The sequence below is a fragment of the Nannospalax galili genome, unplaced genomic scaffold (assembly GCF_000622305.1).
Source record: "Nannospalax galili isolate Female #2095 unplaced genomic scaffold, S.galili_v1.0 scaffold725, whole genome shotgun sequence".
Taxonomy (NCBI): Eukaryota; Metazoa; Chordata; class Mammalia; order Rodentia; family Spalacidae; genus Nannospalax; species Nannospalax galili.
The window spans coordinates 306,379-321,171 of record NW_008353058.1 but is presented as its reverse complement, the minus strand read 5'-3'; the positions used below and the strand labels follow the sequence as shown (position 1 = coordinate 321,171).

The 14,793-nt window shown below is 41.6% G+C and overlaps 1 protein-coding gene across 1 annotated transcript in view; it reads right to left on the bottom strand.

Annotated features, from left to right (window-relative positions):
- Window positions 1-14,793, bottom strand: part of Akap6 (A-kinase anchoring protein 6) — a 451,429-nt gene that overhangs the window by 161,390 nt on the left and 275,246 nt on the right. The window contains exon 9 of the mRNA XM_008850328.3: window positions 2,300-2,448. Coding sequence (XP_008848550.1) covers window positions 2,300-2,448 — 149 coding nt within the window. The remainder of the gene's footprint in view (window positions 1-2,299; window positions 2,449-14,793) is intronic.

The window sequence follows — 14,793 nt, the reverse complement described above, 5'->3', positions numbered from 1 at the left end:
TTTTGAGACAGGGTCTCCCTATAGCCCCAGCTGGCCTGGAACTCACTATGTAGACTAGGCTGGCCTTGAACTCACAGAGGTCTGCCTGCCTCTACTTCCTAAGCGCTGGGATCAAAGGCGTGCACTACCATGCCCAGTGAGTGAATATAATCTTAATGCATGTAGGTATGGAGAGAAAATGAACGTCCATGAATTGGATTACCAACTTAATTTTCTCCTTAGTATATTGGATATCTGCAATATATTGGATATCTCCATACAGAATAGAGACCCTGGAAGGCCAACTCTGTTCCCACATTTATTTATTGGAAATAATACTCATCCTCTGTAACGAAGGGAATGGTTAATGAAGTTTACGTATCATTGAAGCAGATAATTTTACAAAGCTGTGTTTTTAAGAATTCAGAATTACGGATCTGACTGTGGGAGTAGAGTCTTAGGGGCAAGACACCTCAGATAACCTAACCCACATGAATTTTTCAAACAATGCCTTTCTGTATGTAAACAGAAAATAGAAAGGGGTATAGGTTTCTGTTCTTGGTATTAAATAGCTGCCTTTCTTCTAGCGCACTGTTCAATTTCTGCACAATGCATAGCCTTCTGCATCCCAAGGAGCATAAACAAAGGCTATCAGGCAAGTTCACCTACTCCCACTTCACAGAACAATGCTTGTTGTTAACTAAGCAATTCCCAGGGCAGATTTATGATGTGTGGGGCCCAGAGTGAGGACTCAGGTTGGGTCTTTGGAATCTGAGGTCAGAAGCACGTGGTGCTGCTCGATCCCCGGGGCTTTTAGAAAACATGACCTACAGTTTACATTCACATGTTTACCAGAGACCATTCAGACATTTTGAGAAATTAAAGCACATTAAGACCTCAAAATGGCTTATTGTTCAAGCTCCAAGATGTAACCTTTGCTTTCTTACTTGCTGTTATGTTTTTCCCCCCCTCTGGCGAATAGAAAAATGTCTACTGAATCAGGAAAGATGAGTCAACTAAATAAATAGAAAATAACCTGATAGAATGACAAATTATATAGATTATTCTTCTTTCTAAATACAAATCTGACTCTGATCTTTTTCCTGTGTTCCTGCACCCTGAGGTTTTCTTGTAATAGGACAGATTTTGTAATCTATATACTTAATTTAACCCACAATATTGCATGAGGTTTGTAAGTCCAGTCACAAATAAAAGTACTTTAAAAGATAAATGCACTCTAGTGAAAGAAAGGGCTTCTCTGCTCCTGCCTTCCAGAAAATATCCTGGCTAGCGTTACATCCCATGGGTTTATATCATGCTATAAACAAGTAACATAACTTGGGGGAGTAGTTTCTAGCCCGTGTTGCTTAGCCCAAGTATAAAAGTGAAATAAGAGACTGTTTATATTTTTATAAGTATGGTTATTACCATTATTAAAACTATGAAATAATTAAATTTCATTACTTTTACTCTTTAATGATCATCTATTAAATATTAGAATTGAGTCATAAAATAGAAAAATACATAAATACACTGGACAGTGTTTGAATAGCTTTACAGTTATTCAAAAGTCCCTAAATACATGAAACTACTAAATGGAATGGCTATTCAGTGCTATATAAATATAACCATATATCTCAAACTGAACAAACTCGCTGATGGATCACTGAAGATGTTCCATCCTTTCACATACTATAAGCATGGCGGTACATGTCTGTAATCTCAGCACTTGGGAAGAAGAGGCAAGAGGATCAGGAGTTCAGGGGCACCAACAGCTACATAGTGAGTTCAAAACTAGGCTGCGTCACATGAGACCCTGTCTGGAATACAGACACCAGGCGCTAGTCTATAATTCAACTGATTTTCTGTGCAGCTAAGTGGCTAAACCATGATCTTTAAACAAGTATTAGATTTCTACATTATTGAAACAGTTTCCAGTGAAGGTCTTGTGTTTGAAAGTTTCACACAGACTTCAACATAAACTGTGAAGTTTAAAATGGGGAAATATAACTTTTAAGAACAATCTGTAAAAACAGAAAGACCAACACTATAGCTATTATAGTCTTCAGAACACTCCTAAACATATGAGGCTATTTTTCACAAGATAATAGCATTAGAAATTTCTGGGTTAGATGGCAGAGGCGGATCAAACCCACAAGTCTTCAATCCCAGCACAAATGGCAAAGAACAAAACTGTCTGATCTGCTCAGCTTTTCCTTGTCTGTTGGCGATAGGGAGTGGAAGCCCACCTAACACCTATGTCGGAGAGTCATTGAAAAAGCAGATGAGTGAGAATGAGACGACAGGAACAGTCCCCTACCCGTTGCTTCCCACTGAATGAACTTTCGACATATCGGCAAACTCCTCTTTTCTCCGGCTGCCGCTGCTGTACTGTTCGCTGTACAGCTTGAGGGACATCTGCTCAACGGCATCTCTTTGTGCTTCCAGGTAGCAGAGCTGAGTTTCGGCCTGGAGAGAGAAACAAAGACGGGTTGCAGTTTTAATCCGGCAGGAATGCACTGCAAGTGAGGTGCAGCTCACAGAGAAAGGGAGCGGCTCACATCACGAGCCACCCTTTGTGGCGCTGGATTCAGTGGGATCATCTGGGCGTATTACAGAATTACATTATAGATCTGAATCTTAGAAGTTCTTCCTTAAAACACGGCCTGAATAAATGGGCTCTCAGAAGACTGTAAATATCACAAATATCGCTGAAACCATAATACTGTTTCATAAAACTTTACATAACAATTCTTTGAAATTCCTTCATAATCCTTGTCCTCAGGTTGTCACATATGTAGCCCTTATTTTTTTAATTTTATTTATTATCTTCATTTTATGTGTATGCATGTCTTGTCTGCATGTATGTGAGTGCACCCGTGTTGTGCAATGCCCACGGAGGTCAGAAGAGGCTGTCGGATGCCCTGGGACTGGAGTTACAGTTGTTAGCCGCCATGTGGGTGCTGGGATTCAAACCTGGGTCTTCTGCAAGAACAACCAGTGTTCCTAACCGCTGAGCCATCTCTCCAGCCCACTGTATTAGAATGTATCACACATTATATATATATTCTTTTCTGAATGTTTATGTTTTTCCCACTGAGGAAGCAAAAAGCCTGGTCTTAATTCTAGCGCTCATCAATAACAATAGACTTCATTTGTTATGGTTTCTGTTGATGCTGCTGTTCTCTGTACCAGTGTCTTCACAGTTTTAAATCATGGGTATAGTACTTTTCTTATGTGTAGACCTGAACTGTCGAATCTTTCATAATTACTTGAGACTCATTGTAAAGGACAGGTAGTAAGTTCACTATGCTTTTTTTTTTTTTTTTTTTTAATCAAACAGGGGTCAAGAGAATGCGGAGTTTTATCTGGCACGGGAATGCACTGACTAGATGTTCTATGTACTGCAGTTGTGACCACCCCCGTGGCTTTGCGGTTCACAAGAATGCCAGAAGAGCCTGGCAGCGGACCCTCCTCCAGAGCGTGCCCGTCATGGTAAAGAGGGGTAAGGCTGAGTTCTCACACACCGTAGGCCACAGGCCCTTACTCTTCTTTTAGGGAGCTTTACAAAATCTAACCTGTTCGTTAACTTTTCTGATAAACTTTTAAACTGTTCATAATTTCACTGAACATTTTCCTAGTTACCAAAATTCTCTAATAGGCAAGACAAGTTAAGCCAGACATGACCTTTGGCTCTGAGCAACCAAGGCCTTTGCCTGTCTCTATTAAAAGACTCAGTCAGCTCTGGAGAAAAGAGGTGTACTATAAAATGATGATTTCTTAAAAGACTAATTAGGATTCCATAAGAAAAATGAGTATCACATAAGAAATAAACCTGAAACTATTCTAAAAATCCGATGTTGTTGCTTTTCAAAAATAGCCAGTAATGATTGCTCTAAATTGCCAATGGAAAATTTAAAGAAACAATGTTAAAATTGTTATGTATCAAAGTTTCAGAAGTTCAAAACCATAACACTCATTCATTCATTTGAATTTTTCTTGCTCAAACCATCTTATTGAATAAGAAGAGATTTAACTGGATTAAGAATTATATTAGGAATCTGGGCATGGGGAAGCACACCTTCTTATCTTAGCACTCTGGCATCAGAGGCAGGGAGATCTCTGCAAGGCAGATCTCTGTGAGGGAGATATCTGCGAGGCAGGGAGATCTCTGTGAGTTTGAGGCCAGCCTGGTCTACACAGTGAGTTCCAGGCCAGCTGAGGCTACAGGGAGACGCTGTCCAAACAACAAACAAACAAAAGTTCTTTTAGGGGCTGAAGATGTGGCTCAGTAGTAGAGCACTGAATTTGATTCCAGTCACCACAAATTGAAAAATAAAAGAAATCTCATGTAGTATATTCAGTTAGGCAGCTGTGGCTGATGGGAAGGCATAAAGGAAATGTTAAATCTAGTGTTATTTTGTGTTGTTATTAGTAAAGGAAGAGTGCAGAATGTCAGTGTGCAGAGCCCCACTGGACCCACGTAACAAGCTCAGCAGCCTAAGAACCTGTAACTCCAGTTTTGAGGGATCTAACACCCTCTTCTGCCTCTGTACACACGGGCTTATGCATCTACATATGTATACATGAGCTTACATGCACACAGACACACATAAATAAATTTTAAAAAATATTTTATTTAGGGCTGGAGAGATGGCACAGTGGTTAAGAACACTGGTTGTTCTTGCAGAAGACCCAGGTTCAAATCCCAGCACCCACATGGCAGCTAACAACCGTCTGTAACTTCAGTTCCAGGGGATCCAATAGCCTCTTTGTCCTCCACAGGCATTGCACAACACAGGTGCACTCACCTACATGCAGGCAATACATGCATACACATAAAATAAAAATAACAAATATAATATTTGCATGACACAGGTGCACTGTATTTGTTATTTTTATTTTATGTGTATACGTGTATTGCCTGCATGTAGGTAAATACGCCCATGTCGTGCAATGGCCACAGAGGTCAGAAGAGGGCATTGGATCCCCTGGAACGGGAGTACAGGTGGTTGTTAGCTGCCATGTGGGTGCTGGGAATCGAACCCGGGTCCTCTGCAAGAGCAGCCAGTGTTCTTAACCGCTGGATCATTTCTTCAACCTCAAGAAATTTTTTCTTTTTTTTTTTTTTTTGGTCTTTTTGAGACAGGATTTCCCTGTAGCCCCAGCTGGCCTGAAACTCACTACGTAGACCAGGCTGCCCTTGAACTCACAGAGATCCGCTTGCCTCTGCCTCCCAAGTGCTGGGACTACAGGTGTGCGCTACCACGCCCGGCAAGAAATAAATCTTTTTAAACAAGGGCATACAAATCCTTATGACAAATGAGATAACAGAGATACTAGATGACAGTTGAAGAACTTAAGATCAGTTCTCCCCAGTGTCCAACCTGCCTTCCACTGCAGAGCTAAGGGCATAATGAGAAGGTTTCCCCAGACTAGAGATACTCTGCTGGAAACCCCATTAGAATAATGCATCTGGGCCATTAGGGAGATGCTTGATATGTAGAGGTTTCTGTCAGTTTTTAACCATATTAAGTAACATGCTGGACCATGGCTCACTCTGGGTAATGATCTCACAAATGTGTGCCACTGTTCACAAAAAGGCTCATAAAGAAGTAGGTAATAGAGACTCATCAGCACTTTGGAAAATAATCAGCATGCATCCCTCGGTGGTCCACAACCATTTCTGTGTACCGATGAAACACCTCTCGTGACAGGGGAATGTGGAAAGGAGCCCAGAGAACAAGGCCGGGAACAACTCAAAAGGTAATTAGTCACCTTGTGAGAATGACTGAAATGTAAGCTGAGGCCTTCACTGTACAACATCCCACAGGCACTTGGCGTAGAAACTTCCCCGCACTAACGAGGAGAAGAACTGGATGACCGGGGTCTTTCCTCTCCCACTCAGTTCTGCCCCTGCTCTCCGTGAATCATTCCTAAGTGTGTTCAATAAAAACAGAACCAAAGCAGATTCTACTGTTAAGGCTGCGGACCTTTGTTGTTCTAATTCTCTCAGCAGACTGTCTTATTTTTTTTTTTTTCTCATACTATGTCTTAGTCCAGAGATAAGCTTTCAGGAGACAGATTTGAAGAAAATACTGCTATTACAAACAGAAATAGGCAGGGTGTGGTAGCACAGGCCTTTGACCCCAGCACTTGGGAGGCAGAGGCAGGCAGAGCTCTGTGTGTTCAAGGCCAGCCTGGTCTACACAGTGAGTTCCAGGCCAGATGGGGCTACAGGGAGACCCCGTCTCAAAAAAACAAGCAGCAAAACTAAACAAAAACAGAAATGCAATTTCTCTGACTAAAAGAGATTTTATTGTCATTTATGAAGCTCTTATTTTAACATTATATTATCATACTGGAACATTCAGCAATATTATTTGTCTGCCATTGAATGATATCTTAATGATATTAATATTTACAGTTTTATGACTCTTTTTGGTTTTGTTTTTAATCTGTATATAACTAAAAAGAAGTACTTGGGCTTTATGCTAATTATACATGACAATTAAAATTTATTCAGCTTTCAATAAAGTAAAAATAAACAAAAAAATTCACTGTTATTTTACATAGCCTGATTGATATTAAAGATATGCAAATATGATTTGGAAATTTACTCATTTATTCAATAAAAGGAGCAGGACTTCGTGGTAGGGCCACTCTAGTTCCCAGGAGGCAGAGATGTCCGTGGTGGCGTCAGCTGGGGTGAGACTGTTAAGTACCAAGTGAGCAGGTGGAGAAGTGAGCTAAGCCCAGGTCATGCCGGGAGGCTCAGAGGACGCTCAGTCTGGTGGAGATACTGGAACTTGGATGCCGTAGTTGAAATGAAGGCAAGGAGAAGGTCATGGGACAGACTAGACAGTGAGAGGAGCACAAGGAGCCCTCCTCACAGTATCCGGCCTTTATCACCTTTTGGCTGGCAGGATGCGACAAACCCTCCATTTCTCCACCTCCCTTCATCTCCATCCAAAATTCAGTTTATATCTTGTTCTCCAACTGATCTTTTTGAACCACAACTGAGACCTGGTGATCAGGTTTGCTCCGGGCCCCTCTTTACCCTTTCTAGCATTACATAAAAGTCATCTATAAAGTAATGTCTTCCACAATCTCCTCTGAGCTTTACACTTTCATATACAACCAGTCACCTGACTTGGATTATCTTGGGTCTTACCTTTAACTCTCCATTCTCATCCCCTCCACATCCTTTGAATCTTTCCAGAGTTAGGCCTTTCCTATTAAACAAACAACACTATCTCCTGTTCAGGTCAGAAACTGGAGAGTCCTTCTTGATGCCTCCTCTTCATTCCCAAGCTACTTCCTTCACTGTGGATTTGCTGTCTGCACTGTCCCTGCAGTGTGCATTGCACACTCCTTTCCGGTCTGCGTCGCCGCCAGCCTAACTCATGCCTTTATCTCCTCTCCCTTGCATTATAACGATTATTTTCTAACCTATATCTCCTCTTCCTCACTCTGATCCTCCAGTTGTTTCTCTTGCATTGGTGAGCGTGATCTTTATAAGACATGAGCTTGTTTAATCCTTCATTCAGACCGAAGAAACAAACTTTACCCCATGGGCTAAGAGGTCTGAGCCCTTCTCAGCTTCTTTTCCATGTCTGGCCTCCTTCATCACGGGTCCTTGTTACTCCTGTCCCTCTATAATTGTCTCACCGTTCCTGTTCTTTAAACAATTCTCTTCTGTCCTGTGGCCTTTTGCATATATTAGTCTCTCTCTGGAACATTCTTTTAATATGTCTTATCTTTCAGCTCTCCCCTGACATGCTACTTCTCAGAGAACCCTTCCTTGATAACACTATTAAAACAGATCCCCTGTGTTTTTCTTTATTTCAGAACCAGATAACTTGCCTTCATAGCTGAGCCAATTAAAAATTCTTGCATTTGGTATTTTTTAACAGTTGCTCATGGTCTTTAGTTTCCGACTGTCTTTGGATTTCAAATATTGTAAGTAACTGTGCCTGTTTCCTTAGAAGTTTTGTATTCATTCTGAGTATCTTGCCAGTGTTTGGGACAAGGCAAGCATTAAGAAAATAATTGTTGAGTAAATGACTTGTCCCTGCATCTATCCATCCATCCATTTATCACTCATACATTTGCTGAGACGTTATTCTATCTCAGGAGCTCTCCCTGCTGCTGTAGATGTAAAGAAGACAAAACGTATTTCCATCCTCTGAGGGAGAACAGTGTAAAGAGAAAGGACCCATGCAAACAGACCGCTACAGGTGTACCACGTGAACTGACTGTAGGGAAGTCTGGGAAATAAAACAGTTAACCACCTGAAGGCAGGCTAAAGGCTTAAAGCCTTGATAGAAACAGCCTCTGAGCCAGAGTTGAGGTAACAAATATGACTTTGTTAGGTGAACATATCTTTAGAGGCAAAATAACTGATTTAAGTTATTTTTATTTCACGCTCATGAATGTTTTGCCTGCATGTAGGTAAGCGCACCATGTGCGTGCAATGCCCATGGAAGCCAGAAGAGGGCATTGGATCCCCTGGAACTGGAGTTACAGACAGTTGTTAGCCACCATGTGGGTGCTGGGAACCAAACCAGTGTCCTCTGCAAGAGCGCTCAATGCTCTTAACCACTGAGCCATCTCTCTTGTCCCAAAAACTGATTTGTCTAAGGGACTAAAATCATCAAGAGATAGCATGCCCAGAGAATGGTGAGTAGAGCTGGGATTGTGAGTGACGAGGTTAATGTAAAGGGCACAGACTGAACAATGTCAGGCTAGGGAGTTCAGAGACTATTCTCAATACAAGAGCCAGCAAAGCTGGCATTGTTCGTGTGGCAGTCACAATCTTCTACTGATCCTCTTTTCCTGCCATGACAAGACTATCACCTGATGGATTAGTCCAAATGTTTGCATAGCTCCTGTCACTTGGTAGTCCTTGAGAGGGACTTGGTGAGAGGGGAATTAGCAGCTCTCATCAAGTAGGAGGCCCAACAGCCCAGACGGTGGGAATGCTTATGAAAATCTGGTAGCTGATGTTTCTGACCATAACATAATGTTACTGACTCGTGTACCCTCCCCCCCCCCCCGCAAATCCCAACACTGAAGCCCAAACCTGCAATGTGACCATATTTGAGTATGGGATCTTAAAGAGATAAAGTTAGATGAAGTTACTGGATGGGGCCCTACTCCGACAAAACTGTGAGAAGATATATCAAAAGCACATACAGAAAAAGAAGGCCATGTGTGGACACAGGGAGAGAAGCCCATCCACAAGCCAGAAGGAGAGACCTTGCCGGAGACCACATCCACAGGCACGTTCATTTTCCACCTCAGCCTCCAGAAAAGTGAGAAATAAATTTCTGTTCTTTGACCACCCATTATGTGGTATCATCTTATAACTAATGATGTTAGAAATGCTACCTTTCTTTAGAAATTTAGTACATATTTTCTTTATTCTGTGTAAATTACAAAGGTAAACCTCCTTGAACTCAGACTACAAAGTAATAATTTAACCAAGACACAAGACACAATATCCTTGACATATGGTTCAGTATGTGGTGGTCTAGATTCAATAATTGTCTTTGGAGCCCGAATAATTAACCAGCCTTACACTGTTCCCTGCTCTTGTATATTCAACTAACAAAAAATAGCTCATGACAGATACTTGGGGGAGAGGAGAACTCCAGTCTAATATATATAAATATATATATATGTATATATAAAATCACTTTTAAAATCATATGTGCCCAGACGCCTGACACATATTTTTCCTAAAAACTACTAATGCAATCAAAAAATATGAATGATTTCCTTACCATTCATGCCTTTGCATCTTCTTGGGCTGAGTAGCCCATGAATAGTAAATTTTGGCAACTTTCTTAGAGAAACCCAAATCTAAGCTCTCTGCTGTGTCTTATTGCCTCCAAATACCTCTCTTCATCTTAACCCTCATGCTTAAATCTATGTTTAAAAAATCTTTATTAAACTCAAATTCTGCTTCAAACTGGGTAGTCTTGAAATTCTTTTCTGCATCAAAGCCGATAATCCCGGACAAACATGAATTGAGGTCCCTAAAAGATTATGAGAACTGCTTAGACTACGCAGGGAGTCTGACTGCTGGCTTCTTCCGAGCTCATTCTGGATTGCTCTGAAGCACTGCTCACCCAAAAGAAGTTAATTGATCCTTTTAAACCAAAACAGTGTCTAAGTGCCTGCCATAATAGGACTCAAATCCCAAACAAATTGGTTAATTTGAATTTGTTGTTTAAAAAAGAAAATACCCCCAGGGCTATTAGCATTTACCTGTGTTTCAGATACAGCTTCCTCCATTTTCATTGAAATATAGTTACCTTATTAAAAATAAAATGTTTTCTAAATTTTGCAAAGAAACTAAAACCGTAAGTTAAGAACCATTAAAAAAAAAAAAAAAGAAAGAAAGAAAAACATAAAAAAATAACATAGCCAGGCATGGTGGTACCACCTTTAATCCCAACACTCAGGAGGCAGAGACAGGTGGATTTCTGTGGAGTTGAGGCCAGTCTTGTCTACACAGCAAGTTCCAGGCCAGCAGGGACTACAGGAATATCCTGTCTCAAAACAAAACAAAGACATATAGAAAATTATAAGATATATTTTTGGTAAACAACAACAGCACAAGGTTTCGCATCTAAAGATGAGGGAAAATGTATGGAGGTTTTTGTCCCAAGGGAAAGGGTGATTACAAAATAAAGATAAAAGGGGATTAGGACAAAGCCGAACCATCAAAGTACGTCACAATGAGATTTATGGAAATTAAAACTTGAAAGTAGTATAGATTTACCAAGACAAGAGCACAAACAAAAAAGATTTTATGTTTTATTAACGGTAGTTACAGTTTCTACTGACTTTCCAATTAGGAAACAAAATCTTAACAGACACAAGGTTTATTTAAAAAATCTGTCCTGGTCAAGTTTTCAGCATTACACAACAGCAAATTTTAAACCACAGCCTATTCTTCAATAGTGGTGTCCTTTGGGCATTCCTGTGAGGGTTTGTCTTGATTACATTCACTGGAAAGACCCATCTAAGCTGTGGACTGGGTCCTTCCTAGGGCAGGGGTACCAGTCTGTAGAAAACGGATAATGGAGCCGAGCACCAGCACGCTTCATTTGTCCCTCTCTGTTTCCTCATTGTGACACCAGCGTCCAGCTGCTTCAAGCCACCCTGACCTCCCTGCCATGAGGGACTGTACCCTTAAGCTGTGAGCCAGCAAACCCTTCCTTCCTAAGTCGCTCTTGTCAGAGTATTTTATCATGGGAGAAGGAAAAGACACCACGACAAAAGTCAGGGTCCACAGGGGCTGAAAGGACAGCCAAGTCAGCCAGGTCCCACGGGGAACGCCGGAACACCTCTCAAAGGGCCTACAGTTCTGGGTGGTCACCTGCCCACTCTTCCGAGACCCCAAAGGCTGGACTCTAATCAGTGTACTAGAGGCGGGTCAGCACGGAGGAGACTGTCTTCAGTGCCTCCAAAGGAACCGCCTAGTCAGCAAGACCCTGGCCCGTGCCAGCAGATGGCACAGGTTGTAACAAAAAACTAAAGGAGCCAAGGGGCTGCTCCCAAGTCCTAAGGCAACCTGAACTGACCTTAACAGTAAAAAGACAGGTTGCTAAGGTTTGTCCCCTCACGTGGTCTTAAACACCAAACAGAAAAGTAAGGCTGGATGATGATGATGATGATGATGATGATGATATCTGGTAAAAATACAAACCAAAAAAAGGAACTAGCCTAGGCTTTAAAAGAGGGCACACAATGATCCAGACGCTTCAGACCTCCCATTAAACCCAAAGAAAGGGCCGCTGGCATGCCAGCAGGACAATCACAGCCACCCAGCAAAAGTAAGTTAAACTCGTCAACTGTCACTGCCTTACTCTATGTTTGATTTGCTCCCTGTTGGTAATATATATACTCAGTGATAACAGCCTTAACTATTTCCCCTTTTACTTCATTTCCCTTCTTCAAACCATTCTCTTATGGTCTTCCATAGCATTAATATGAAATTATCCTGATGGTCTTTTTTTACAGTTCATGGAATCGCACTCTTAAACTCAAAAGTTAAGGTGTCATATAGCTGTTCTATAAGGCCTGGTGACTTTGAATATTCAGGCAAGGGAAATCTGTGACATCGCTAAAGGGATGCTGTATTTGTACCGGACAACTGGGACAACAGAGCCTAACCTTCCAAAATTTACATACTCAAATTTCTGTCAGATTCTACCTTAAGCTTCACTAATTAATTTATAAACATCACCAGGCACTTCATAATAGAGTAGCACCCTACTATTTTGGGTGCTAGTTGAGTCCTAACGATCTACTGCATGGCTTATTACTTATATGCGATTTTATGTCTGGAGTAATGACACCCTCTCTTCCAGATTCCCTTCAAATGACAACCCTCCAGCCTCCAAGCTTGGACCGGTTCATGTTCCCCTTTCAGATCAGGCAGGTTGAGACACTTTTGATCCCTGGATAGGAAGGGTCTATGACCTTGTTTGGCATAGAAAAATGTACAGATGAATTTTGAGCTTTCTGCCATCCCTAACATCAAGGTAGTAATGTCTCAGCGGGGAAACTGAGGCAGGATCAGAAAGACAGGAAGATTTATGAGAAGAGGAGAGAAGCTCCAGAGCTGGGCATCTGGTTAGAGCCCACAGAGCAGCAAGAATTATAGCAGGATTACCACCTGCTGTGAAGACTGCCAACAGCAACAACAGTCCGTTCATACACAGATATTCTATGTCAAAGTAACAACAAACCAAGCTTAAAGCCTGAATGTGAATGTATATGATCGAGTCCCACCTCATTCATTTACCCAGATTTCCTGAGAATCCCAACCAAGACTGACAACTTTGTTTACAGTAAAGATTCTTCGCTTCCTGTGATCTAAAGGAGTACCTTACCCATTGAAATCCTGTCAGGTGCTCCGGACCCACCCTATGAAACCCTTTGAAGAGAGTAGCTGCTAAGCCTTCGCTGAAGAAGTCCACACTGGTGCTTCAGGGTATGTTTTCTTAGTGCCTCTTCCTCCTAACCTTCATACTTAAACCTACACCAAAATATCTCTACTAGTTGGGTGTCGTGGCACACACCTTTGGTCCCAGAACTCAGGAGGCAGAGGACGGCCTGGTCCACGCAGAGAGTTCCAGGCCAGTCACGGCTACATAATGAGATCCTGTCTTGGGGGGTGGGGTGGGAGACCTTCCAAAAAAACTTTATTACCGCACCCAAAAACAAAGTAAATTTTATTCTTTCTTAATTCACATGACACTAAACTTTGTAGGTTCCCACCAGGTCCACTGTCCCACTTACAGCTAGGTCTATGTACACTGCTTCCCTCCACGTTTGTCTGAAGGCAATCCCCCTCCTTACACACTAGAAGTCTCTGATTTACTCAAAGTCTGCTGCCCATGAAAATCACCTTCTGTCCTTTGTGGGTCACATTAGCACACTGGCTTCTTGAGCCCAATGGCTTCAGTTGTCAACCTGACACACTTGGGTAAAGGGAACCTTATCGGGGAATCTCTCCCATCAGATTAACCTATGGTCATGTCTGTGAGGCATTGTCTAGACGGTTGAGTCTTGTGGGAGGGCCCAGCCCACTGAAGGGGCACGGTGTGTTTCTACCCCTGGACAGGTAGTCCTGAGTTTATGGTGTTTTTCATAAAATGTGGTTCTATAGGTTGTTGTTTTGTTGTTGTTTATTTTGTTTTTCTAGTCATTGGTGGTGGTTCAAAATATCTTCAGAACTTACCTTTGGGATTAAAAAGTGCATTTCCTTTGTCCAGAAACGGCTCTGTCTGGACATTAACCCACATATCCATGGTTAGCTACGGTCTGGCTAAACAGAAATAACACTACCTTTACACTGGATGAGAATCCTGTGTCAGGCTTCAGACACACCTGAGCAGGCACCAAAGCAAAGCTTCCTTCAGAGCCGGGAGGAGGATCGTGGGATGAAAGGAGCAATATATTTCTTTGGAATAAAGTTGATCAAGGGCCTTCATTTATTCCTTCAACAAATATATCTTGAATGTATCTTATGTATAAGACATTCTACATGATACAAATATAGATTAGACATTGTGTTCCTAGGGGAACATGCCATCTAGAACCAGAAAATCATGGTTCATCAGAGAAACTCAAAGATTCATAGAAAAATAAGACTAATTTGACTCTTAAAAAATGTTGCCACAGAAACAATTAGTACTTTTTTTTAGACTATTCTATCATTGGATAAGAGAATTTAAAAACATTAAAAATATCTTTCCATTGTTAAAAATTATATATATATATAATATATATATGTCAAAAATTAAAAGAGAGCCCGTGAGATGGCTCAGCGTGTAGAAGCGCTTGCCACCAAGTCTGACAACCTGATCCTCATCAAGGCACGGAGATCAGTGGGAGGAGAGAAGAGCCACCTCACAGCGGTCCTCTGACACACGCACATCACACACACACACACACACAGGAACACAAAGCAACATGCAATACAAAATTTTAAAATAATGTTCAGTTATTTCAGTGTCATTTTCAGCAAATATAAAACTATGACTTTGTAGGCAGGTCCACAAAAGCCAGGTTAGTCACAGTTCTTACATCTTTCCTGTCTTTAAAAAGGCATTTCTGAGACTGGAGAGATGGCTCAGCGGTTAAGAACACTGACTGTTCTTGCAGAAGACCCGGGTTCGTATCCCAGCACCCACATGGCAGCTAACAACTGTCTGTAACTCCAGTCCCAGGGGATCCGACAGCCTCTTCTGACCTCCACGGGCATTGCACGACACAGGTGCACTTACCTAC